The following is a 26,970-nucleotide window of genomic DNA, read 5'->3' as shown; positions in this document are numbered from 1 at the left end:
CAAGGTTAGGAGACCAAATCTGTGTCATAAGCATTGTGAGATACTGTATATGTAATGGCCTCAATACATTAATGAAGTGCCCTTACATCCTATCCTCTCCACCTACTGAAACAACTTGTGAACCAATAAGACTGACACTATATACCTTCTAAGCATGATAGTTGGCTCATGATTTGTTTCAGGACTTGTTAGGGTAAACCAATAACAGCTTCTAACTCCAAGTCATAAGACTGCTGAACAATTAATCAAATGGCCACCGGACAAGTTCAACTGTTTTATTATTTGTTGCTTTAGTTTATTGGGTAAATATTCATAGGCAGTGATGAAGTGGTAAAACCATTGACTGGTAAATGCTGATTGCCGTTCAGGTTTAAAGAAGTAACGCTCCCTATACTTTCAATGCATCTTCCACAAAAGGTGGGTAAATGCTTGAACCAAATAAAATAAAAAGTGTGTAAACAGCTTTTACATGTGTCCCCCCCCACTGACTATAGGAGGCTTCTTCTGACAGTATTCACACCTTTCATAAGAAACCTCCAGAGAAATATTCATAGTCACCGTAGCTGTCATTTAAACTTGGACTAACCTGGCCAAGGCCAAACAGTATATGGCGTTTTCTCTGGGTGTGCCGTCGCAGTGGAGAGAAAAGGCCTCCAGTGAGGTGGTGAGTATCTGGGCGGAGTTTGGCGAGGCAAACACAGGTCTGAGATTGGTGTCTCTGGAAATGGGCGGGAGCGGAACTCTGCTCCTCCATTGGTTGCTGTTCTGATCCCCACTCTCATCCTCCTCACATTCCTTCCTTCCACATCCCCTCTTCTTCTCTCTTTCATCGCTCGTGGCCACAGGGTGTAGCTTCGGTAGTTGAAGAGGTTAATCCTGGGATGCCAGGGCACGGAGCGGGCAGGATACATGAGATGGGCAGTTGATGGGGGTCAAACGTCGAGAGGCTGTGGACATCACCCTGATACCCGCCTTGGCCTCACTCCTCCTGGGCTTGGAGGACATCTTGGGGAAGGTGAAGCCGTCCACCAGGACCGTGTCGCCCACCCTGGTCTTGAACGGAGCCCTGTTGAGGCCCATGCAGTGCCTGGATGCTGCCCTCCTCTGCCCCAGCCTAACCCAGCCCTTTATCTGGAGGTATGTCCGCATGGGCAGGGCCATACCTGGGAGGACCACCACAGAGCACAGCTTGGTGGCCAGGTGACTCACACACTCCCTGTGGCTGTACTGAAGGGTGATCCTCAGGGGGTCACGACCCTGGGGATCCCGACAGGCAAGGGTCAGAACGCTGCTGGCGATAAAGAGTTTGAGGATGGTGAGCTGGCCGCGCTCGATGGAGGCGACAGCGGGACACTTGGCGACGTCGGGGTGGGCCGTCTGGTGGCACCACTCACGGTAAGGGTGAACCCCCACCGGCTCAATGACACGCACCCCCCTCTCCAGCAGCCAGCCGGCCAGGTCCAGGTGGCCCAGAGAAGCAGCGATGTAGAGTGCCATCCGGAGCTGGAACCTGGAATAATACAGAATCAATGTATTTATAACACGTTTCAAGTTTTTTTTGTCAAGTTCACAAGATCCAGTGGGTTATAAAACGGTATAGTAAAAAGCTTACTTGCAAACTCTTTCCCACAATGCAGTATTAAATATCAGGGTAAGAGAAAAAACACATGAAGGAAAAAACAAGAGAATATAAGCTACATACAGGGTCAGTACCATCATTATAAGCTACATACAGGGTCAGTACCATCATTGTAAGCTACATACAGGGTCAGTACTATCATTGTAAGCTATATACAGGGTCAGTACTATCATTGTAAGCTATATACAGGGTCAGTACTATCATTGTAAGCTATATACAGGGTCAGTACTATCATTGTAAGCTATATAAAGATTCAGTACCATCACTGTTGATAGTAAGTCCATCATACAGTTCAGTGTGTAGATGTGTATTCTGACCTCATCACAGGTCTCTCTCTAGACAGGTGTCGTTGGACGGTCAGTCTGTGTCCCAGGAAGCAGCCTCTGAGGAACTCCGCCCACCCATCCCAGGTGTCCAACCGTAGAGTAGCCCCTGGGAGACAGAGACACATGCAGGTTGTCCTCCTGGTTTCAATGAACCAAGAATGTGTTCCATACAGTCCATTTGTCTCTGTGTTACATCCATAAGGTGTTGAGCGCTTTTATTTTTTTGCATTTGCAATGCTGCAACTTCACTGCACCTCTACAGTAATGCTAAGAATCAATATGAAACGTTACAGTATAAAGGCCATACCAAGGTCAATGGCGTAGTCGTGCAGCCGGTTGCAGTCGCAGAGTTGCAGGCCGGTGGGAGAGCTCAGTCTGAAGGAGCTGACGGGAAGCCCACACTGCTGGGACACCAGGGTCATGAGCCTGGCCACAAGCGTACTCAGGAGAAACACAGTGCCCAAGACTGAGAGGGTCTCCCCGTCACGGCACTGAACACACGCACCACCGGCTCCCACTGAAGTATAAGACCATGGACATACAGTAAATTCACTTGTTTTACAGAAATACCTATGTTGTGTTTATACACCGAGTAAACAAAACATTATGAACACCTGTTCTTTCCATGACAAAGACTGACCAGGTGAATCCAGGTGAAAGCTATGATCCCTTAATGATGTCACTTGTTAAATCCACTTCAGTGTAGATGAAGGGGAGCGGACAGGTTAAAGAAGGATTTTTAAGCCTTGAGACAATTGAGGCATAGATTGTGTATGTGTGCCATTCAGAGAGAGGGTGAATGGGCAAGACAAAATATTTAAGTGCCTTTGAACAGGGTAGTAGGTGCCAGGTGCACCGGTTTGTGTCGAGAACTGCAATGCTGCTTTCACACTCGACAGTTTCCTGTGTGTATCATGAATGGTCCATCACCCAAAGAACATCCAGCCAACTTGGCACAACTGTTGGAAGCATTGGAGTCAACATGGGCCAGCATCCCTGGGGAACGCTTGCAAACACCTTGTAGAGTCCATGTCCCAACGAATTGAGGCTGTTCTGATGGAAAAAGGCGGGGTGCAACTCAATATTAGGAAGGTGTTTCTAATGTTTGGTACACTCAGTATATATAAGTTAGGAGTCATATAATTACAGGGGTAAGATGAAGTGGCTCCTTTGCACTGATCTTAGGTCTGGTTTGTGTTTTTACTGCTAATGGTAAAGGTTAGGATTTGGTGAGAGTAAACTGATCCTAGATCTGTGCCCAAGGGCAATTTCTATCCAGAGACAAATCAAAGGTCCATGCTATTTAAATGTATAATCTACCACCATCTCGTGGCTCAAATTTGTAACAACATTCTCTAATTCATGTGCTGTACTGAGTTTTGTTCTATCACATTGAACACTAATCTGGGTGCAGATTAAATTGAACACTAATCTGGGTGAAAATTAAATTGAAGACTGATCTGGGTGCAGATTAAATTGTTAACAGAAATATTATGAATATGTGTTTCAATGAACCCAAAGGGCCTCTTCTCCTACTATACGGCCTGCTGTGCTCTACTGTACTCTATTTGCTGTACTCTGCTGTGCTCTACTGTGCTCTGTCTGCTGTGCTCTACTGTGCTCTGTCTGCTGTGCTCTACTGTACTCTACTGTACTCTGTCTACTGTACTCTGTTGTGCTCTACTGTACTCTGCGGTAGTCTACTGTAGTCTGCTGTACTCTGCTGTACTCTACTGTACTCTACTGTACTCTGTCTACTGTACTCTACTGTACTCTGCTTTGCTCTACTGTACTATACACGACTGGGTATACAGACTCTTCAGATAATGTTAGCGAACACCAGACTGAGGTCGAGGCGATTACATGGGGAAAAGGTTTATGACTAAGGGTGTTTGGTACAAAGGCAACACTACATCGGGCCACATTTCAGCTCTATCCCAGGTCAACCATACAATACTATAGATTTCCACTCTAGTCAACCAGCGAGAAGGAGAGACAGACAGAAGGTCTGGCTTTGACTATGTCAATGATGGGATGTGTAAGTAAGGAACACAAATAAACATTATTCTGGTGGTTAAATTTGTACTTAGATACATAACCACTCTCCTATGTTAGCAAATCTTCCACAGAACTTTGTGGAACAGAGTGAGTTCTGTACCTGTCTGGCTCTGGACATGAACCCAGGGACCTCTGTACAACAACACTTCACACTCACGAAGCAGTGTTCTTACTAACCAATCACTCTACCATAACCATGGTCTTGGTTGAGCAAGGGCAATATTACTTTAAGTCTCAAGCAGGGTGACCTCAACATACTATATATCACCATACTATATACCACCACACTATACAGTGGGGCAGAAAAATATTTAAAATTTGAAGCAGAGCTTAATTTGTAAATTGGGAGGTGCCAGAACAAAGAGTGGGTGCTAGAGAGGGGGGGGTTCTGTGGTACCAGAACTCATGAGAAAAAATATCACCTATTATAATAGAGCATTGAACGCATATCATCACATTTGGGTAGAGCCACTTATAGAAGGTGCACACATGGGGAACATTCTTAGTAGCCTAGGGTCCGGGAAAGTGTTGGCCTTTTTAAAAACGCATTTAGTGCAATTCTACATAATTTTACATGACTGGAGACTTTGGCATTATCTTGTTTTAATCCGCACAAATGATCGAAATGGCAGGCTACTTTGACACTGACAAACTTAGTATCTGAGATCAATAAAAACGACCTTGTCTTGGATCCATCAATAGCCTATAGGCGTAGGTTTGTGGAGAAACATATAGTAGGCTACAATATGAGGAGGAAATTAGTCCTAAAAATGCTTTCCAGTTTCACTGACTCACCCAATGATGCGCAGCTCACTCGCTGGAGATTGTCGATGCGCTCGTGTAAAAAGCCTATCTCTCTCTCTCTCTGTTTTGTAAAACAATGTTTGGGAGTTGATCAAATATTTTGGTAGTCTACAGCATAGTCTTATTCATTGCTTTTCAATCTGTGTTTTCCCTCGAAATATTGCAAAAGGCCTGTTTTGTCTGCGTGCTGTTTTTTCACTGACAGATTTGCCTCGCGTTCCCGACTGTAGGCTATTCTTTGTTATTGGGCTACAATATGCAGTTAGGCTATTTAAAAAAAGAAGCTATTGGTCCTCTGTAGCTAAATTATAGGGCTTCTCATGACGTATTAGGCTATTCTGAATGATTTAATTGATTTCTGAACAGACAGCAGTAATTCCGTAACTTTAGAAAATTCCTCCAGAACCCTTCATGCAGCTATGATTCTATAAGGAAACAAATGATGAAGTGCAACTCTGGAGAGATGAGGGGGCAGGATAATTGACGAAGAGGCAATTTGTAGAGGACTGCTAATTCTTATGTAGGTGACATTACTGCTATTGCATTGTTATAACTGAGACAACACATAACAACGTATTTTCATAGTAAAACAGGTTGGGCCCCATACAGGATACTCCTAGCCACAGGTGCTGGCCGGGAGTTCGGCCATAACTCCTCTGAAGATAGGGACGCACACACATTACACACTGACTCTTCTGAGGACAGAGACGACGCACACACATTACACACTGACTCCTCTGAAGACAGAGACGACGCACATACAATACACACTAACTGCCGAGGACACACAGATAAGACATACACCCACACATTGGGAAGAAGAGACACAGCCTTGACTTGCAGACAAACTAGCATACACACATAATCTCCCTCCCAGCCGAACATTGTGTGACTGAAGATAGCGCACACACCAGATCCCCTTTTCAGCTGAACATGGCGTGACGACCAAGAACAGGCATGGCAGGACTCTACGATGAAGGACAGACAACAAAGCCAATGCCGGACGACTACACCCCAGCCTGATCCAATCCGAAGATCCGATCTCCTAGAAATCAACCTACTTTCTGTTGTGTATATGAAGCTTGTACTCACTGTTAGCAGGTGCCTTTTTCTGCTAGTCTCTGATGAGCTAACAGAGGAGCCCGTATATATGCTGTACCAGATATCTTCACTCTGAATAAACCTGTCGCTTGTCGTACAATCTACCACCTTGTCTGAATCGATCCTTAACCGGCTCATCCTTCTACATATCCTTTTATCAACAGAACTTGGTAGCAGAGGATGGTTTAATAACGGTCCGTCGAAGTGAGTTGATTTGGGTGTGAGAAGGAGAGTGACGGAAGGACGGTTGTAGGAAGACGGGTGAAGGAATTCGGGGGAGGACAACAATTCTGCTCAACTCGGTAAACTGATCACAAGGCGCACCACAAACAAGGTAAGCAAAACCTGTTAAATCAAACTTTGCATATTGTCGTATAGTCTATCCAAATTTTGATCAGTATTACCGAGTAAGTATGAATTCTTGTGTAAATTTATAATTTGCTGACAAGTTGAAAGTACAGTGAAGTGAACATATGTGGTACAAACCGGCGACGACGATTAAATCATTGATGAGATATCAGTAAGTGGATAGCTAATTACTATTCATTAAACCTGGCGCCGAGGGGGACAAATTGCAATTTTGTCCTGTGGCCCGGTCTAGGCCAGTCTGATGAGAGATTCTCTGATAAGGATCGGCTTTCAGGGGTCAGAGATATAACGTGTTGTTATGATAAGGATCAGCACGGTAGAGATTAGGGATAAAAATCAGTAAGGGGATAGTTAATTACTATTCATTAAACCTGGCGCCGAGAGGGGAAAAGATTGGCAACTTTGTCCCGCGACTCGGTCGAAGACCAGTCTGATAAGTAGTCCAAAAGATAAGCTGATAATGGTCAGAGAAAACGTGTATTTGTAACTGTTCATATTAAAATGTAATGTGGTTGTAATCGTCTCCATCAAGATTGTTGATGGTTTGAGAGAGAGAGAGAACTCAAGAAGGGTTATTGGATAAATCCGAAACTTATATGTTGTATGTAAACTTCCATGTTGTATGTATCTATAACTTCTGTGTAAAATGTATAATCAGGAACAAAATGACTGATGTATAATTGAAATAAGATCTGAATATAATATTTAATATTGTGACTATATAGTCGAATAGATCCCTTGGTTGCGCGCTACACGAAAGCTATACCAACCCAATCGTTTTTCTCGAACTGAATATTCAAGGAAAAGCTCTGAGATAAGGCAGAGTGTGAGCAATAGTGTCTCCTCGAATACATCGTTGTTATTAACTAACGACGGGCTAAGTATATTCTAATTATATTCAAGTAGTCTGGTTGTTGATAAAAGGATATGTAGAAGGGTGAGCCGGTTAAGGATCGATTCAGACAAGGTGGTAGATTGTACGACAAGCGACAGATTTATTCAGAGTGAGAATATCTGGTACACGTATATACGGCTCTCCCATTCGCTCGCACAGAACAGCAGGAAAAAGAGAAAGAGTGAACCGTTACAATACAATTTATACAAAACAGAAAGTAGGTTGATCCTGGGAGATCGGATCTTTTGATTGGTTCAGCTGGGCCGTCCGTCTGTAGTCTTCCGCCATTGGCTCAGCTGGGCCGTCCGTCTGTAGTCTTCCGCCATTGGCTCAGCTGGGCCGTCCGTCACTCTCGAATCCCGCCGTCACATCCGTTCAGCTAAAGGGGACTGTGTGTGTGCTGGATGGGGGTGTGTGTGCGTGAGTTATCCTGTAGGGGGCCCCACATCCTTTACTGTGAGTTGTAGCCATGCATTTAGCAGTAGGCTGATCACTTGCATAAGAGAATAGCAATTCTTTACAAAACCCTCTCTTCACGTCTCACCAGAGACGTGACACAACCTAACTAGATCCAGACACAAAGAGAAACTTCTCCCTAATGGACTAAGAAATAAGGCACGGTATTAAACAGAAATAGACATATGTATATTACCATCATATTCTCCATTCAATCCCACTATGTACTAAGTTGGCTACCAGCCACCTAGGAACTTACAACCCTCATTCAACAGAGCGGAGAACATCTCAAAATAAAAGTAAAATGATTGTCCACATATGCCAACTTTTTTCCAGCGGGAAAACGCTGTGATTCCCTCTCTTCACATCTCCTAAGAGATATGATATAGTCCAGAGACATTACTCCAAGCAAAACGAAAACATAATCCAAAAAGGAAAAATAGCCTATGCTAGGTAAGTCTATACGGAAATGGCCCACAAAGAAAAATAATTTCCCCCTCTTCCCATCCCAGATGGGACACGACATACAATGGAGAAGCTTAATCAATATAAGCAACTGGATCCCCCTCCTAAAATGGCTGCAAACTGAAAGATGGGTCTCATGCTCCATACCATTATCTCGCACCTGGCTCCTGTTATCTAACAAAAAGACCGCTTGTTCTCGCAACCCACGCTCTGAATGTGCCCTCCCTTCTGTATTTTCCAGCATGAGAAAGTTCCATGGCCCTGATACTTTTAACAATGTTTCAAATCAGCTAGGTAGCATAACACATACATACCTCCACACAAGGCAACAGCAGATAACATTCAATCTTATGGTAATGGCTATAATGTAAAATAACCCCAAGGGTGTGAACACAAATTCAGCAATGAATCATATAACAGTTACAAAGTTTAAACTACCTTCATGTCAAAAGAGAACAGCTCATTCAAAAACTGAACAAAAGAAAATAGTGTGAAATCTAAGTCCCCCTTTTGACACCCGCTAGGGTGTCACTCACTATCCTTTATTTCAGTAGTCATAGCATTTCATGAAAATAATAAAAAGTGTATTATTAATAAGAAGTGATATATGCCTTTGTTGTATGCTTTTGTTTCCCCCTTTTGTCACCCGCAAGGGTGTCACTTATCAAAAACAGGATAAAACTTTATTGTTATTGACATGTAAGATGTAGGATAAAACTTTGGTCATGGAAAACAGAGTAAAGAATTATTAGAAACCATCTGGTCCTCTCAGCTAATCCTATCCTGTACCAGGTGGGCTCCTTGCCACCCAGGGACTCCAAACCTTCACAACAGCATATCATGTGTCATCCTCAGTCAGTCCCATCCTCCTGAATCCTTCATCACATCTGTAACAGACTTCTTAAAACACAGTATGATGCAAGCAGCATATCAATAACAAATAATACAATAATTAGGGTCAGAAATCCAGTAACCATCATACCAGTGTACTTACCAAACCAGGCCAAGAGAACAGACTCCTCCCCCCCCCGTGGACCTCATCTTAGCAGATAGTGTATCAAGCCCGCCTTAGATATATCACCATCTGGACTGGTATTATTATGAATATACGTGCAACATTGTTTACCGAACATCTTGCAGACGTCCCCCTGACTGGCAAGAAGCATATCCAAGGCAAGTGTATTCTGTCTGGAAACCCCAAATGTGGCCTCAAGCTGTTCAGACATACCAGTGAGTGCATCACGGAGAGTAATTCACCAAACGCTGTTGATTATAGTAGATATAATTAATCCAAGCAGTCTGTCTAGCATCCACCATGGCTGGACCCATACTAGGTAGTAAGTGCCAGAGTCCATCATTCCTACCCAAGGCCTGAAACTCATGAGGAACCCCCACTGGCACTCCCAACAGGTTAGTGTATGTCAACTACATCCTCTGTCCATGGAGCACTACGTCTATGTCTCCCATGGGATGGAATGTTCTCAGGTCCCCTGGATACAGAACTCAGCAGCTGTTCAGCAGTAACATCAACAATGGTCAGTGGAATTATCAAACTGGTCAGACCACACGTACCTTGCCATTCTCCTCTAAGAATGGATCTCAGCACTCTTTTGGCTCCACACATCATCCACAAGTGGAATTAATGGTTATGTTACTGCTGCAATCAGCTCCAGGCAATCTCCCATAATCAATGCCATTACCTGTACCCGTGATGCAACTGTAATTGCCCCCATATGCCCCAACACCAAATGGGTGTGTAGCCAGAACAGGTCTAGCATGACTACAAATAATGCAGTCCTTTATTGTCAGGGATTTAGCTGTGTACCTCATATAAGACAGCCACAAATTGTCCCTACCATCAAAACCAGTCCCAGTTCCTAATTGATCAATAGCCGAATAGTCTCTAACATTAATTATCTGAATGGTATTTTTAACACAGTGGTGGTAGAGGAGTGTGTCCGATTACCTCTGGTCTTGGCAGTACCTTAATAGAAAACACACCCATCATGTCTGTCCTCGTCCTTTGTAGTCCGAGGGTGTGAGTGCCTGCATCATAGAGCTTAATATTTTTGATGGTTAGTAGGATTTCATCACCTTTACAAAGTTCAACATTGCTCCCAGGTTTCCCCCATATCATGGAAAACCTATCCACCCTCGTGGGACCCTCTATGCTATAAGGATACCCTCTTCTCCAATCCTAGAACAGTCCGAAGTCGGTTATCATGTAATCTCTACTCTAACTTCCTGTCTACCCAGATCTAGGGATCTCTTATGTTCATTTTGGAACAAAATACACATCACTTAGCCAGAGCCAGACACATCCTCACTCCTATGGACAAAAACAGGGGTGATAGGACAGGTAGGGTTACTTCATTCGGGAGTTAGCCCCGGAATTCTGTTAATTCCAGTTCTTCTCCCGAACTCTGTTTATTGTCCGACAGTGAAAAAGTGTCTTACCCTTCCGCCGTGCGATATGAATCTGGGCAGCTCTTTCAGCTAGCTGTCACCAGGGGTCTTCTATGGTCCCCAAGCCTCTGGGACTGGATTGAGTGACTTCACCTGTAGTTCACCTGTAATGCATAAAATCCTGGACATACAGGCTTGGTTAACAAACAATTTCTCATATGTTTTATCTGATTACATCTTTAACTTCTATGCCCAATTGTTAGCTTACATTTTTATTTTATTTTTTATTATTAGTTTCTTATCCAATAGTCCCCATTTTATTTTTTATTATTAGTTTCTTATCCAATAGTCCCCAAGCCTCTTTCATACCGATATTAGTCCCCGACTGAATATCAAACGTATTTCATGCACACGATTTGAGTCTCACAAATCTTCATTTACGCCAGTAAAAAACTTCAATTTACACCAGACACACACAGATCTTCATTCTCCCCAGCAAGCAGACCAGTAGGAGATGCAATAGCCCCACCTTCTGTCCATTCTCTGTACAGCTTCTCACCCAGTCTCCTCTACTCTTTGCCCTCTCTGCCTTTATTTAAATCTAGAGTGGACTTCGGCGTTCTCTACACCTTTTCCATTTCCAACGATATTCCATGTACACTACAATACTGCCAACAACCAATGTCTTTACTGAAACCCAAGTGATACCCTTTCCCTACGGCTAAATCGATCTCAAGTCCGAGTAATCAATTTAAATATCCGTCATTCACACTTGGCCCTGCCTAATACATCACGTTCGCATCATATGACTTTCTATTCGCACTTTGGCGATCACACATTGCTCACCACTCATACATGTAGTCCCAGACTATCCATTCAAGCTTTGGTGGCCACCCGTTACCCATCATTCATACACGTGGTAAGTGATCTCTGTTACCACCTACCAACCAGGCATACTAGTACATCCCATACACAATGCACCATTAAGTATGGTTGATCAATAATAAAATTGCAGTTGCCAATGGAGATATTACTTTCTCAACTATTTTCCAATCTCACACATCATAATAGTTTAAATTTAGTAACTTACATCAAACAGGTGTCTCACAAAACTAAATTTGTATAACTCCAATGTGCAGAACTTTAGTTTTCCACAACAGGTGTCTGCTTACCCTTTTTTAGTTGACCGGTCAGGATTTGTGAGACACACCGTCCAACGACAGTACTGGCCAATCGGCTGGCACACCAATGTCCAGCGATATCTTTTTACCAGACCACGTCAGGGTCACCGTTTGTCATGTATTGTATGTTTTAGTAATTATACATGTAGAGGGATTTGGCGCCATCTCCTGGTGGTAGCTCGTCTGTTCATCTGCCCCTCGTGGGGGAGTGGCAACCCCCATCATTTCAGGATATTTTTTTTTTAGTTGTGCTTTCTGCGCTTCTTCTATGGCCCAAGTTCCTATCTTTAGTTCCTCTTCTGCTCTCTCTCTCTGTTTGGTCCCTTGGTTCCTCAATAAATGGGCCTTGTTTCTTCCTATTTCCTTGTCTCTAGCTTCCTGCAACGTCTCCCTTAACCCACATTCCATTGTTTTCAACTGGACCCCGGTTGGCCGTCCCCCTCCTAGGTAACCTGCTTGCGTCCATCTTAACTTTACTCCCTCCCAGACTTTCTTTATATCCTTCCACTGTCTCTTTCCCCCTGATCTATATTCTATTTTTTTTTTTTATCTAGGAACTCATTAAACTTCAGCTTTGGAGTATTGGGGGTCGCCATTGTGAATTTTAAATCGTAATTCAATTTTAATTCAATCGGAAATTAATCGTAACTTAATCGGAATTTTATCAGACTACTTGAATATAATTAGAATATGCTTAGCCCGTCGTTAGTTAATAACAACGATGTATTCGAGGAGGCACTATTGCTCACACTCTGCCTTTTCCTTGAATATTCAGTTCGAGAAAAACGATTGGGTTGGTATAGCTTTTGTGGAGCGCGCAACCAAGGGATCTATTCGACTATATAGTCACAATATTAATTATTATATTCAGATCTTATTTCAATTATACATCAGTCATTTTGTTCCTGATTATACATTTTACACAGAAGTTATAGATACATACAACATGGAAGTTTACATACAACATGGAAGTTTACATACAACATATAAGTTTCGGATTATCCAATAACCCTTCTTGAGTTCTCTCTCTCTCTCAAACCATCAACAATCTTGATGGAGACGATTACAACCACATTACATTTTATATGAACAGTTACAAATACACGTGTTCTCTCTAAACATTATCAGCCTATCTTTTGGACTACTTATCAGACTGGACTTCGACCGAGTCGCGGGACAAAGTTGCCAATCTTTTCCCCTATCGGCGCCAGGTTTAATGAATAGTAATTAACTATCCCCTTACTGATTTTTATCCCTAATCTCTACCGTGCTGAATCCAAATCCATGTCCGACCCCTATCAATCAACACCATCAGACTGGACTTCGACCGAGTCTCGGAACAAAATTACAATTTGTCCCCTCGGCGCCAGGTTTAATGAATAGTAATTAACTATTCACTTACTGACATGTTATTAACCCCTATCGGAACTTATCTTATCCAAATCCATGTCCGTGTCCGACCCCTATCAATCAACACCATCAGACTGGACTTCGACCGAGTCTCGGTACAAAATTACAATTTGTCCCCTCGGCGCCAGGTTTAATGAATAGTAATTAACTATTCACTTACTGATCTGTTATTGACCCCTATCGGAACTAATCCAGGCCTCAAAAGTGATACCTCATCATTGAAAGCTATCAGACTGTGCTGACCGGGTCACGGGACAAAATTACAATTTATCCCCTCGGCGCCAGATTTAATGAATAGTAATTAACTACCCCCTTACTGATATCTCATCAATGATTTAATCACCCGGCCGTCGCCGGTTTGTACCACATATGTTCACTTCACTGTACTTTCAACTTGTCAGCAAATTATAAATTTACACAAGAATTCATACTTACTCGGAAATACTGATCAAAATTTAGACAGACTATACGACAATATGCAAAGTTTGATTTAACAGGTTTTGCTTACCTTGTTTATAGTGCACCTTTTAGATCAGTTTCCCGAGTTGAGCAGAATTATTGTCCTCCCCCGAATTCCTTCACCCGTCTTCCTACAACCGTCCTTCCGTCACTCTCCTTCTCACACCCAATCAACTCTCTTCGACCGGACCGTTATTAAACCATCCTCTGCTACCAAATTCTGTTGATAAAAGGATATGTAGAAGGGTGAGCCGGTTAAGGATCGATTCAGACAAGGTGGTAGATTGTACGACAAGCGACAGATTTATTCAGAGTGAGAATATCTGGTACACGTATATACGGCTCTCCCATTCGCTCGCACAGAACAGCAGGAAAAAGAGAAAGAGTGAACCGTTACAATACAATTTATACAAAACAGAAAGTAGGTTGATCCTGGGAGATCGGATCTTTTGATTGGTTCAGCTGGGCCGTCCGTCTGTAGTCTTCCGCCATTGGCTCAGCTGGGCCGTCCGTCTGTAGTCTTCCGCCATTGGCTCAGCTGGGCCGTCCGTCACTCTCGAATCCCGCCGTCACATCCGTTCAGCTAAAGGGGACTGTGTGTGTGCTGGATGGGGGTGTGTGTGCGTGAGTTATCCTGTAGGGGGCCCCACATCCTTTACTGTGAGTTGTAGCCATGCATTTAGCAGTAGGCTGATCACTTGCATAAGAGAATAGCAATTCTTTACAAGAAAGCACAACTGAATAAAAAAAATCCTGAAATGATGGGGGTTGCCACTCCCCCACGAGGGGCAGATGAACAGACGAGCTTACCACCAGGAGATGGCGCCACATCCCTCTACATATATAATTACTAAAACATACAATACATGACAAATGGTGACCCTGACGTGGTCTGGTAAAAAGATATCGCCGGACATTGGTGTGCCAGCCGATTGGCCAGTACTGTCGTCGGACGGTGTGTCTCACAAATCCTGACCGGTCAACTAAAAAAGGGTAAGCAGACACCTGTTGTGGAAAACTAAAGTTCTGCACATTGGAGTTATACAAATTTAGTTTTGTGAGACACCTGTTTGATGTAAGTTACTAAATTTAAACTATTATGATGTGTGAGATTGGAAAATAGTTGAGAAAGTAATATCTCCATTGGCAACTGCAATTTTATTATTGATCAACCATACTTAATGGTGCATTGTGTATGGGATGTACTAGTATGCCTGGTTGGTAGGTGGTAACAGAGATCACTTACCACGTGTATGAGTGATGCATTAGGCAGGGCCAAGTGTGAATGACGGATATTCAAATTGAATACTCGGACTTGAGACCGATTTAGCCGTAGGAAAGGGTATCACTTGGGTTTCAGTAAAGGCATGGGTTGTTGGCAGTATTGTAGTGTACATGGAATGTCGTTGGAAATAGAAAAGAGGTTGAGAACGCTGAAGTCCATTCTAGAATTCAATAAAGGCAGAGAGGATAAGGAGTGGAGGAGACTGGGTGAGAAGCTGTACAGAGTATGGACAGAAGGTGGGGCTATTGCATCTCCTACTGGTCTGCTTGCTGGGAGAATGAAGATTTTGTGTGTATGGTGTAAATTGAAGTTTACTGGCGTAAATGAAGATTTGTGAGACTCAAATCGTGTGCATGAAATACGTTTGATATTCAGTCGGGGACTAATATCGGTATGAATGAGGTCGGGGATTTTATGATAAGAATGTTGAAAAAGTTGCAGGCTTGCTGATGAGAGTAATATCATAGAATATTGAGGGGGTGTGCATGACTGTTGGAAAAGGTGTTCAACTCTATTAACGTAAAATTCTGTGTGTAGAGTTATATTATGAAGTTTGGATTATACTAAAATTGTAGAATTACATAATCAACATCTGAACATACTTACGATAAACATTAATTGAGCCACTGAGTAATAGATAAGATATACACTAGGTACGGGGCGACGGGTGTGGTCGATGTAAGACGGGAGTGGTGTTCTAACCAAGTGCTGAGAAATAAGGTAGATTTATTTTGTTCTTTTAATTAGTTTACACAAGTTCTTCCCGGTTATTGATTTTGGTTTGATTGTTCAGATAACACCACTGAAATTAAACAGGAGGTTAAGGTAGACTAACATTAGAATCTGTTTTCATTATGGGGAACAATGAAAGGCCCGCAGAGGGGATTGCAGGCTGAGGTTTTTATGTTAAAGGGACAGTGCACATTTAACACAGTTGTGTGTGTGTCTAATGGCTGGGGATTTAAGAAGTATTTTTGGGGAGACAATTTGGAGAAACACGAATAAAACATGAAACACCGAGACAATTTGAGTTTGTGGGGATTATCATAATTATTAGGTTTTGTTTTTGTAGTAAACGTTTTCCACGTTCCCAGAGACATGGTATTTTACAGATAGGGGAGAAGGCAGACGGAGGGGCCCTCCCCCGCACTGCAAAGACCTTGAAAGTTGGAGAGTTTTGGAAGGGGGGCCAGAACAGGCAAAGATAGCAGTTGCTGTGTGGAGACAGGGGGGAGAGTTGGACATGTAGAAAATGTAGGGGGCGCTCCTACAGGATAATGTCAGAACATAAGGATACTATACTAATCTTACCTAAGTCATTATTTAGAGTAGGTAATGTTGATACCTGGGCAAAGCCAGATATCAAAAGGGGGATGGGTAAATTGTGGTCTAGGATAGGATGGGGACTATTGGATAAGAAACTAATCATTAAAAAAATGTAAGCTAACAATTGGGCATAGAAGTTAAAGATATAATCAGATAAAACATATGAGAAATTGTTTGTTAACCAAGCCTGTATGTCCAGGATTTTATGCATTACAGGTGAACTACAGGTGAAGTCACTCAATCCAGTCCCAGAGGCTTGGGGACCATAGAAGACCCCTGGTGACAGCTAGCTGAAAGAGCTACCCAGATTCATATCGCACGGCGGAAGGGTAAGACACTTTTTCACTGTCGGACAATAAACAGAGTTCGGGAGAAGAACTGGAATTAACAGAATTCCGGGGGCTAACTCTCGAATGAAGTAAACCCTACCTGTCCTATCACCCCTGTTTTTGTCCATAGAAGTGAGGATGTGTCTGGCTCTGGCTAAGTGATGTGTATTTTGTTCCAAAATGAACATAAGAGATCCCTAGATCTGGGTAGACAGGAAGTTAGAGTAGAGATTACATGATAACCGACTTCGGGGGGGATCCCACAAGGGTGGATAGGTTTTCCATGATATGGGGGAAACCTGGGAGCAATGTTGAACTTTGTAAAGGTGATGAAATCCTACTAACCATCAAAACTATTAAGCTCTCTGTTGCAGGCACTCACACCCTCGGACTACAAAGGATGAGGACAGACATGATGGGTGTGTTTTCTATTAAGGTACTGCCAAGACCAGAGGTAGCCGGACACACTCCTCTACCACCACTGTGTTAAAAATACCATTCAGGTAATTAATGTTAGAGACTAATCGGCTATTGATCAATTAGGAACTGGGACTGGTTTTGATTATGGGAGATTGCCTGAAGCTGATTGCTGTAGTAACATAACCATTAAATTCCACTTGGCCAGTTACAGGCCTAAACCAAACTAGTGGTCTGGCTGATGTGAGGTGGATGTGTGGAGCCAAAAAAGAGTGCTGAGACCCATTCTTAGAGGAGAATGGCAAGATACGTGTGGTCTGACCAGTGATAATTCCACTGACCATTGTTGATGTTGCTGCTGAACAGCTGCTGAGTTCTGTAACCAGGGGACCTGAAAACATTCCATCCCATGGGAGACATAGACGTAGTGCTCCATGGACAGAGGATGTAGTTGACATACACTAACCTGTTGGGAGTGCCAGTGGGGGTTCCTCATGAGTTTCAGGCCTTGGGTAGGAATGATGGACTCAGGCACTTACTACCTATTATGGGTCCAGCCATAGTGGATGCTGGACAGACTGCATGGATTAAATATTCTACTATAATCAACAGCGTTTGGTGAATTACTCCCGTGATGCACTCACTGGTATGTCTGAACAGCTTGAGGCCACATTTGGGGTTTCCAGACAGAATATACTTGCCTTGGATATGCTTCTTGCCAGTCAGTGGGACGTCTGCAAGATGTTCGGTAAACAATGTTGCACGTATATTCCTAATAATACCAGTCCAGATGATATCTAGGGCGGGCTTGATGCACTATCTGCTAAGATGAGGTCCACGGAGGGGTGGAGGAGTCTGTTCTCTTGGCCTGGTTTGGTAAGTACACTGGTATGATGGTTACTGGATTTCTGACCCTAATTCTTGTATTATTTGTTATTGATGTGCTGCTTGCATCATACCGTGTTCTAAGAAATATGTTACAGATGTGATGAAGGCTTCAGGGAGGATGGGACTGACTGAGGATGACACATGGTTTGGAGTCCCTGGGTGGCAAGGAGCCCACCTGGTACAGGATAGGAGTAGCTGAGAGGACCAGATGGTTTCTAATAATTCTTTACTGTTTTCCATGACCAAAGTTTTATCCTACATCTTACATGTCAATAACAATAAAGTTTTATCCTGTTTTTGATAAGTGACACCCTTGTGGGTGACAAAAGGGGGAAACAAAAGCATACAACAAAGGCATATATCACTTGTTATTAATAATACACTTTTTATTATTTTCATGAAATGCTATGACTGCTGAAATAAAGGATAATGAGTGACACCCTAGCAGGTGTCAAAAGGGGGACTTAAATTTCACACTATTTTCTTTTGTTCAGTTTTTGAATGAGCTGTTCTCTTTTGACATGAAGGTAGTTTAAACTTTGTAACTGTTATATGATTCATTGCTGAATTTGTGTTCACACCCTTGGGGTTATTTTACATTATAGCCATTACCATATATAAGATTGAATATTATCTGCTGTTGCCTTGTGTGGAGGTATGTATGTGTTATGCTACCTAGCTGATTTGAAACATTGTTAAAAGTATCAGGGCCATGGAACTTTCTCATGCTGGAAAAATACAGAAGGAGGGAACATTCAGAGTGTGGTGTTGCGAGAACAAGCGGTCTTTTTGTTGGATAACAGGAGCCAGGTGCGAGATAACAGTATGGAGCATGAGACCCATCTTTCAGTTTTTGCAGCCATTTTAGGAGGGGGATCCAGTTGCTTATATTGATTAAGCTTCTCCATTGTATGTCGTGTCCCATCTGGGATGGGAAGAGGGGAAATTATTTTTCTTTGTGGGCCATTTCCGTATAGACTTACCTAGCATAGGCTATTTTTCCTTTTTGGATTATGTTTTCGTTTTTGCTTGGAGTAATGTATCTGGACTATATCACATCTCTTAGGAGATGTGAAGAGAGGGAGCAGGAAAAAGTTGGCTTATGTAGAATATCATTTTTCCTTTCATTTTGAGCTGTTGTTCTCCGCTCTGTTACATGAGGGTTGTAAATTCCTAGGTGGCTGGTAGCCAACTTAGTACATAGTGGGATTGAGTTGGGAACATGGTGGGAATACATATACATCCATTTATTTTTAATGTTGTGCCTTATTTCATAGCCCCTTTGGGAAAAGTTTTCTTTTGTATCAGAATCTACTTAGGTTGTGTCACGTCTCTGGGGAGACGTGAAGAGAGGGATTTGTAGAGGACTGCTAATTCTTATGTAGGTGACATTACTGCTATTGCATTGTTATAACTGAGACAACACATAACAACGTATTTTCATAGTAAAACAGGTTGGGCCCCATACAGGATACTCCTAGCCACAGGTGCTGGCCGGGAGTTCGGCCATAACTCCTCTGAAGATAGGGACGCACACACATTACACACTGACTCTTCTGAGGACAGAGACGACGCACACACATTACACACTGACTCCTCTGAAGACAGAGACGACGCACATACAATACACACTAACTGCCGAGGACACACAGATAAGACATACACCCACACATTGGGAAGAAGAGACACAGCCTTGACTTGCAGACAAACTAGCATACACACATAATCTCCCTCCCAGCCGAACATTGTGTGACTGAAGATAGCGCACACACCAGATCCCCTTTTCAGCTGAACATGGCGTGACGACCAAGAACAGGCATGGCAGGACTCTACGATGAAGGACAGACAACAGAGCCAATGCCGGACGACTACACCCCAGCCTGATCCAATCCGAAGATCCGATCTCCTAGAAATCAACCTACTTTCTGTTGTGTATATGAACCTTGTACTCACTGTTAGCAGGTGCCTTTTTCTGCTAGTCTCTGATGAGCTAACAGAGGAGCCCGTATATACGCTGTACCAGATATCTTCACTCTGAATAAACCTGTCGCTTGTCGTACAATCTACCACCTTGTCTGAATCGATCCTTAACCGGCTCATCCTTCTACATATCCTTTTATCAACAAACTCGAATGAACTTTGATCGCTTTTATTATAATTGTTACATAGCAAAAAGTGACAATTATTTTTCATGGCACGAGAGGTACCGGATTCGGCCAAATAGGTTCCGGAACAAAGCAGTCCAGAACGGAAAGGTGCCGGATCCTGTTCTGGCATGATCCGGCTCAAATTAAGCACTGATTTGAAGTACAGAGGCCTCTACCTGCTGAGTATAAAGATGATTAAACTTGATTCAGTGGGCTTGTCATTCACAGTACTGATGAAAAATCAAGTATATTTGATCTAAATGTGGATATACGAGGACATCTAGTGGTCACCGGATTTTTAAAAATCCATGCAAGCTATCTTTGTACTAGCATGCGATGCCATATATTTGACGCGGGTATTTATTATTCAACAAGGACAGTCATTGACCCGGACAAAATATAATTGTATGAGCTATGCCTCCTTGTACCGGCGTTGTTGCACCCCTCTACTATCTGGCTTGGTGGGGCGATCTCGTTCTGTATTCCTGCTTCACTTATATTCAATGTGTCGTCATGCATTTGTGCATGCACGCTGTTAACGGTCATATCCGTCTTTCTAGCTAACTTAGCTAGCTCATCAACCAGTATTTTATTCGCTTTTTCTGCACGATAGCATTTATTAAAGCCTTGCAACTCATGGGGACCTCACTGTTACCACGGGTCATCGAGCTGGCCCTTATTTGGCAGCAGGGTTGCATCGGTTTCCACTGGATTTGACAGCTTGTTAGGCTGGCTAGCTAGGTAGCTAATTCGCTAATGCGAACTATTTATCATGTAGCAGCCTATGCTGACTAGCGTCGCTAGCAACCGTCTAATGCCGATACACATACATTACATTGCGAATAGAATAATTTTTGACTTTTAACTACCGGTATGTATCTAATCCGGTTTCGGCATGAGAAAAGTATTAATCCCAAATTCCAGCACTAACGGATACCGGGAAACAGAAATAAGAGAACCGGTCACGAATGCGGAGCCACGCCCTAAAATAACATGTGACCACAAGGCGTTTGTGACACATTCTTTGCGTTCCAATTTTGTCTTAATTGTCTGAAGGTTCTAAATTGCTTATGAGCTTGGCTTCCCTTCAGAAAGTAGCTGATTCTTGTACTTTACAGCTGTATTTTCCTGCATTTACTAATAATACTAGCAACAAAACAGATTTCATTCCTTAAAATGATATTGCCAGATGGAAGAAAATAATAAGTTAGGCCTAAACTGTAATAAGATATACCTTAAAGACTGCTTGTGTTTAATAAGATGGGGTATAGGCCTACACTGTCTTCATCCTCTAAACTCTGGATGTTTACTAACTTTGGGAAGTTGGAAACACAAGCATCTTCATATAAAATAGGTTGAATTTGTACCTTTGAAACCATGTCAGATTTTCAACATTATATACACTTTCAGAAAAAAACAATCGAACCCCAACCAGGGTTTTAACGACACCCAGACCTGCTTATCTTTAATGTCACTGACTACTACCAATATGCTATTGTGAGAATTATTATTGATCTCTTAATAACAAAATATATTCCATGTTAATATCAAAGTCATTCCAAGGGGTAGGTTTGACAAAGCAAATGAGAGTTAACAGCTATTGTTTCAATTCAACCCAGAGTTCAACTAATAGACAAGCAATACAGTATGAAGAAGACATTAAAGGGCTTCACCATTCACCGGCGGAAGTCAGACGTGCAGAGAAGAATGTCTAGCCATACACCAACAGAGGACTCTGGACATCTTGTGACTAAGGAGTACCTTGGTTTGGCAAGCCAGAACGTGACGCAAGCTAGTAAGAGTGTGCCTCACTTGCACAGTTTGAACCAGGAAGTGACTCTACACATGGGTGTCAGCGAGAGTTCAAAACTTCTCTGGACTGAAACAGACGAGGGTCTAATGAACAATAGTACCAAACAGGTCATTTCAACAATCTTGACCTCATGCGAGGATCAGACATCAAATGCACCTTGCTTCTCCACAGTAGGAAAGAAAATATCTGATATGTCCCTTGAGGTCAACATATTGGTAGGTGGTGTTCTGTCTCAGCTGAAGGACATCTCCTTGTCAAGGTCCCCAACACCATGTGAAGACATGTTTGAACGTCTCCAAGGTTCTCCTGAGCGAACCTCTCCAGTAAGTCTAGATTGCAGCACGGCTGCCTCCAAAGGCATTGCATCTTCCCACAGTCTTTCAACAAAGAGCCTCCAAAAACTTTCTAGTCATGAGTTCCAAACCAAAGCTGAGAAAGGAGTGAGTGAGGTCATCTCTAGATCATTTAACATTGTGGAGGAAGGTACAACAGATAAGTACCTCCAGTCTGTATCTACATCCACCACATCTACTGATATTATACAAACCATGGTGAAAGACCAGCAGGAGCTCCCCCAGACCACCCAATCATCTGACATGGTATCTGAAACCTCCCTGCTCAACACTGGACAGGTTTCTGAGAAAAGAATCTGGTCTGTTGCTCGTAACATCTACTACAGTCTGCAAAGTAAGATTACGGAGTTTCTCAGAAAAGATCTTCAAATGTCAGACACAACACTTGGTTCAATCCAAATCTTTACGTATCAAAGCAGTCCTGCTTCACAAAGAGCAAGTCTCGGCCATCTTGAGGTCAACCAGAGCAGTGTTACACCTGGTGGAAACTATGCCTGTGTAGACATTCCGCACAAATTACTACCTAAAACCACTAAGCTCTCAGGATCCATGCTGGAGGATATTGGCACGAACCGTTGTAGGAGTGCTGACAGCCAAAATACAAGAAATACCTCTTCTTCACGCTCCTCCATCTCTCTAACACCTACTTCAAAATCAAAGCAGTCAGAATGGGACTTCACCTTGCCCGGTACTCCCATCCCCACTGAATTATCTGCTCAGAGTGACTTTCCCATTGTAAGAAACATGATCATTCAGGACTTGTTTCACACAGAGAACTTACTTCCCCCATCCTTTGTGGACAAAGTCAGGCAAGCTGCTGGGGTGGTAGTGGACGAAATGGTGGAAAGTGTTGAGAACACACAGGAAGATGGACAGGGTGCTTCTCATCTTGACGACCTCCGATCTGCTGTTAGGAAATTGAGAAAAATCATTTCCACTGGGACCATCCACATTTTCAGTCATGAATTTGTGGATAAAGTGATAGCCCTTCAGGACAGCCACAGCACTCCACAGGTCTTAACATTGGCAGCAGCCAGAAGTGCTTCAGACTCCATTCTTTCAAGGCTGAAATGGGGAAAGGAACAATGTGCCATATCCAGGAAGCTCTCCTCTCAGCTTCTCCAGATATTTGCTGAAGAGACAGTGAAGGGCTTCCTAAAACAGTGGTTAGATGATTATGAAAATATAAACATTGATGTTTCAGTCCAGAATGAACCAAGCACCTCTACTTGCATGGTCTTTCCTATCCAGCTCAATCAGAGCAAGCCAGAGGATAGTGACACAATGAATCAGCTTACGAAGGTCATGGTCAACAAAATGATGGATGCCTTATCAGTTGGCTCAAGTCATCAAATGATCACCAAAGCCAATGCCAAATGTTCTTTTGAGTCCGGTACCAGCATGGCCACCAGTGACATTGTAGAAGGGATGTTGGATTTGGTAAGGGATAGCACCAGCAGTACTGGAGAGCAGATCCCCATCTTCAAGTCCAAGAAAAGCAAGAAAACCATGTTCAGCAAGATATGCTTTAACATAAAGGTATAGTACAAGTACAGATTTTTTATGAATAACACTGCTTTTGAATGTATGAGATATTATTTGTTTATACAATTCAGTATTTTAGCATTGTATTGCCTTTTTCCAGTTGATATACTGTACTTGTAAGATATATAACAGTTTGTTTTAATGTGCCTTTTCCCACCAAACAGGGTTCCAAGAAAGTTAGAAAGGACCACTGTCCTCAAAAGTCTATGGAGTACCAGCCTCAGAACACTTCCCCTACTGTGTACTTTACAGGTAAGCCCTGCTGCTGCTCATTCAAGACTAAGATATTATTACTTTAGCGTTCAACTAATTCATTTGGAAAGACATTGCACTCTGCTCTGAATTGTTACCCATGACATACTGGATGGTCTTTCTTTGCAGAGTCGAGGACAAATTCTCATGGCTCCTTTGCTCCAGACATCGCATATTCCTTCCCACCTGAAGAGAAGAGTCACAAACCCTCCCTTTTCACCAGAATGTATAGAGCCATCACTAGAAGCTTCTCCAACCCAAGATAATTTTCCTCATTAAATTAGATTGCATTCATTTGTTGTTATATGTTGACTGTTTTGCTAGCTCAGACTGTAATATGTTCTGCGATTCATCCACATGCATTGAGGAGTATACCACCTCAGTCACAGGCTACATGCCCACGGTGACCGTATGTACATATCCCCGACAGAAGCCATGGATTACAGGCAACATCCACACCGCGCTAAAGGCTAGAGCTGCTTCTTTCAAGGAGCGGGACACTAATCCAGACACTTATATGAAATCCTGCTATGCCCTCAGACTAACCATCAAACAGGCAAAGTGTCACGCCCTGACCGTAGAGATCCTTTTAATTCTCTATTTGGTTAGGTCAGGGTGTGACTAGGGTGGGCAATCTAGGTTATCTATTTCTTTGTTTGGCCCGGTATGGTTCCCAATCAGAGGCAGCTGTCTATCGTTGTCTCTGATTGGGGATCATACTTTGGTATGATGCAGAACCTTATGTTTGTCTTTATATATATATATATATATATTTTTTTTTTTTTCATCTAATAAAGTAAGATGTACACTTACCAAGCTGCACCTTGGTCTCCTCATTCTGACGACGAGCATAACACAAAGCATAAATACAGGACTAAGATTGAATCCTACTACACCAGTTCTGATGCTCGTTGGATGTGGCAAGGCTTGCAAACTATTACGGACAATAAAGGGAAACCCAGCCGCAAGCTGCCCAGTGACACAAGTCTGCCAGATGGGCTAAGTGCCTTTTATGCTCGCTTCAAGGCAAGCAACACTGAGGCATGCATGAGAGCATCAGCTGTTCGGTACGACTGTGATAACGCTCTCTGTAGCCAATGAGAGCAAACCTTTAGAAAGGTCAACATTCACAAGGGGTCAGATGGATTACCAGGACGTGTGCTCCGAGCATGCGCGGACCAACTGGCAAGTGTCTTCACTGACATTTTCAACCTCTGTAATACCTACATGTTTCAAACAGACCACCATAGTCCCTGTGCCCAAGAAAGTGAAGGTAACCTGCCTAAATGACTATTACCCCATAGCCTTTGAAAGGCTGGTCAAGGCTCACATCAACGCCATCATCCCAGAAACTCTATATATCCACTTGAATTTGCATACCTCCCCAACAGCTTCACAGATGATGCAATATCAATCGTGATCTATACTGCCCTTTCCCAACTGGTCAAAAGGAACACCTATGTGAGAATGCTGTTCATTGACTACAGCTCAGCATTCAACACCATAGTGCCCACAAAGCTCATCACTAAACTAAGGACCCTGGAACTGAACACCTCCCTCTGCAACTGGATCCTGGACTTCCTGAAGGGCCACCCCAGGTGGTAAGGGTAGGTAACACCACATCTGCCACACTGATCCTCAACATGGGGGCCCCTCAGGGGTGTGTGCATAGTCCCCTCCTGCATGGCCAGCACGACTCCAACACCATCATTAGGTTTGCTGACGACACAACAGGGGTGGACCTGATCACCGACAATGATGAGACAGCCTATAGGGAGGTCAGAGACCTGATAGTGTGGTGCCAGAACAACAACCTCTCCCTCAACATGAGCAAAACAAAGGAGATGATCGTGGGCTACAGGAAAAGGAGGGCAGAACACTCCCCCATTCACATCAACAGGGCTGTAGTGGAGTGGATTGAGAATTAAGTTCCTTGGTGTCCACATCACCAACAAACTATCATGGTCCAAACGCACAAAGACACTCATGAAGAGGGCACGACAATGCCTTTTAAACCCTCGGGAGACTGAAAAGATTTGGCATGGGTCCCCAGATCCTCAAAAAGTTATGCAGCTGCACCATTGAGAAGCATGGTTGCATCAACTGCTCGGCATCCAACCTTAAGGCACTACAGAGGGTGGTGCATACAGCCGAATACATCACTGGGGACAAGCTTCCTGCCATCCAGGACCTATATACTAGGTGGTGTCAGAAGGCCCCAAAAACTTGTCTAAGACTCCAGTCCCACAAGTCATAGACTTGTTACTGTAACAGTATAGCTTCCATCCCTCTCTTCGCCTGTGTTTATTTAGTTTATGCTTCACAATGCTAACAGTAATGTAGGTAACAGCCACCTTGAAATGAGGTAATTTGCTCAGCCAGCCCTTATACATTTGTATGCCTATATATAGTATTAAGGCACAGATCAATAGCGAAGATACTCAGCTTTCCAGACACCCTGCTTTTGCAGAAAGGGAATACCGTTCTCATACCATACTAAATTGAATTTAAAAAATATCTAATAGGGTCCCCAAATATGGGGAGTTTACATTTAAGAGGTTAAGGGGTTGTAAGTAAGCATTTCAGAGTAAGATTGTACCTGTTGTATTCGGCGCATGTGACAAATCAATTATGCATTTGTTCGGCTGAAAAATTAATGCTTGCAAGCGTCAAAAAAGTTGCAAGTGTCATAAAACATTTCAACATCACTTAACAAAAAATGCATTTTATTTTCAAAATACTGCAATCAAATATCAACAAAAGTGAAAATAAATACAGATTTCATTTTCAGTGAATAATTGTCTTGTCCAGTGAGCAACTCAATGACAGCGATTCAATGACATCATTAGATCACCTCCAAGAAGCATCTTCAATGTTCACCTGACAACCCATTGGATAAGACACAAACACTAACCAAGTGTTTCTTTCCTGTCAAGAAGGTTGAGATCAGAAGCTTCTTCAATACCCCAGAAATGGAAAGGCTTTGAGACAAAGACAATCAACTGACAAGATAATGCACATACACTAACCCGGATGTTCTACTTGC

At 42.9% G+C, this 26,970-nt stretch overlaps 1 protein-coding gene and 1 pseudogene across 1 annotated transcript; one reads left to right on the top strand and one right to left on the bottom strand.

The window, feature by feature from the left end:
- Window positions 1–261: 261 nt before the first annotated feature.
- LOC124026077 lies at window positions 262–17,422 on the bottom strand (annotated as a pseudogene).
- Window positions 17,423–21,693: 4,271 nt separating this feature from the next.
- On the top strand, window positions 21,694–24,397 carry LOC124026081. The gene is made up of 3 exons (XM_046339249.1): window positions 21,694–23,666; window positions 23,837–23,924; window positions 24,054–24,397. The coding sequence occupies exons 1-3, from the start codon at window positions 21,807–21,809 to the stop codon at window positions 24,188–24,190; spliced, it is 2,085 nt and encodes a 694-aa protein (XP_046195205.1). The 5' UTR covers window positions 21,694–21,806; the 3' UTR covers window positions 24,191–24,397.
- The last annotated feature ends 2,573 nt before the right edge of the window (window positions 24,398–26,970 follow it).

The sequence above is a fragment of the Oncorhynchus gorbuscha genome, unplaced genomic scaffold (assembly GCF_021184085.1).
Source record: "Oncorhynchus gorbuscha isolate QuinsamMale2020 ecotype Even-year unplaced genomic scaffold, OgorEven_v1.0 Un_scaffold_2568, whole genome shotgun sequence".
In the NCBI taxonomy this organism is placed as follows: domain Eukaryota; kingdom Metazoa; phylum Chordata; class Actinopteri; order Salmoniformes; family Salmonidae; genus Oncorhynchus; species Oncorhynchus gorbuscha.
Note: the sequence above shows the minus strand (reverse complement) of the source record. Positions and strands in the feature narration are given on the sequence as shown.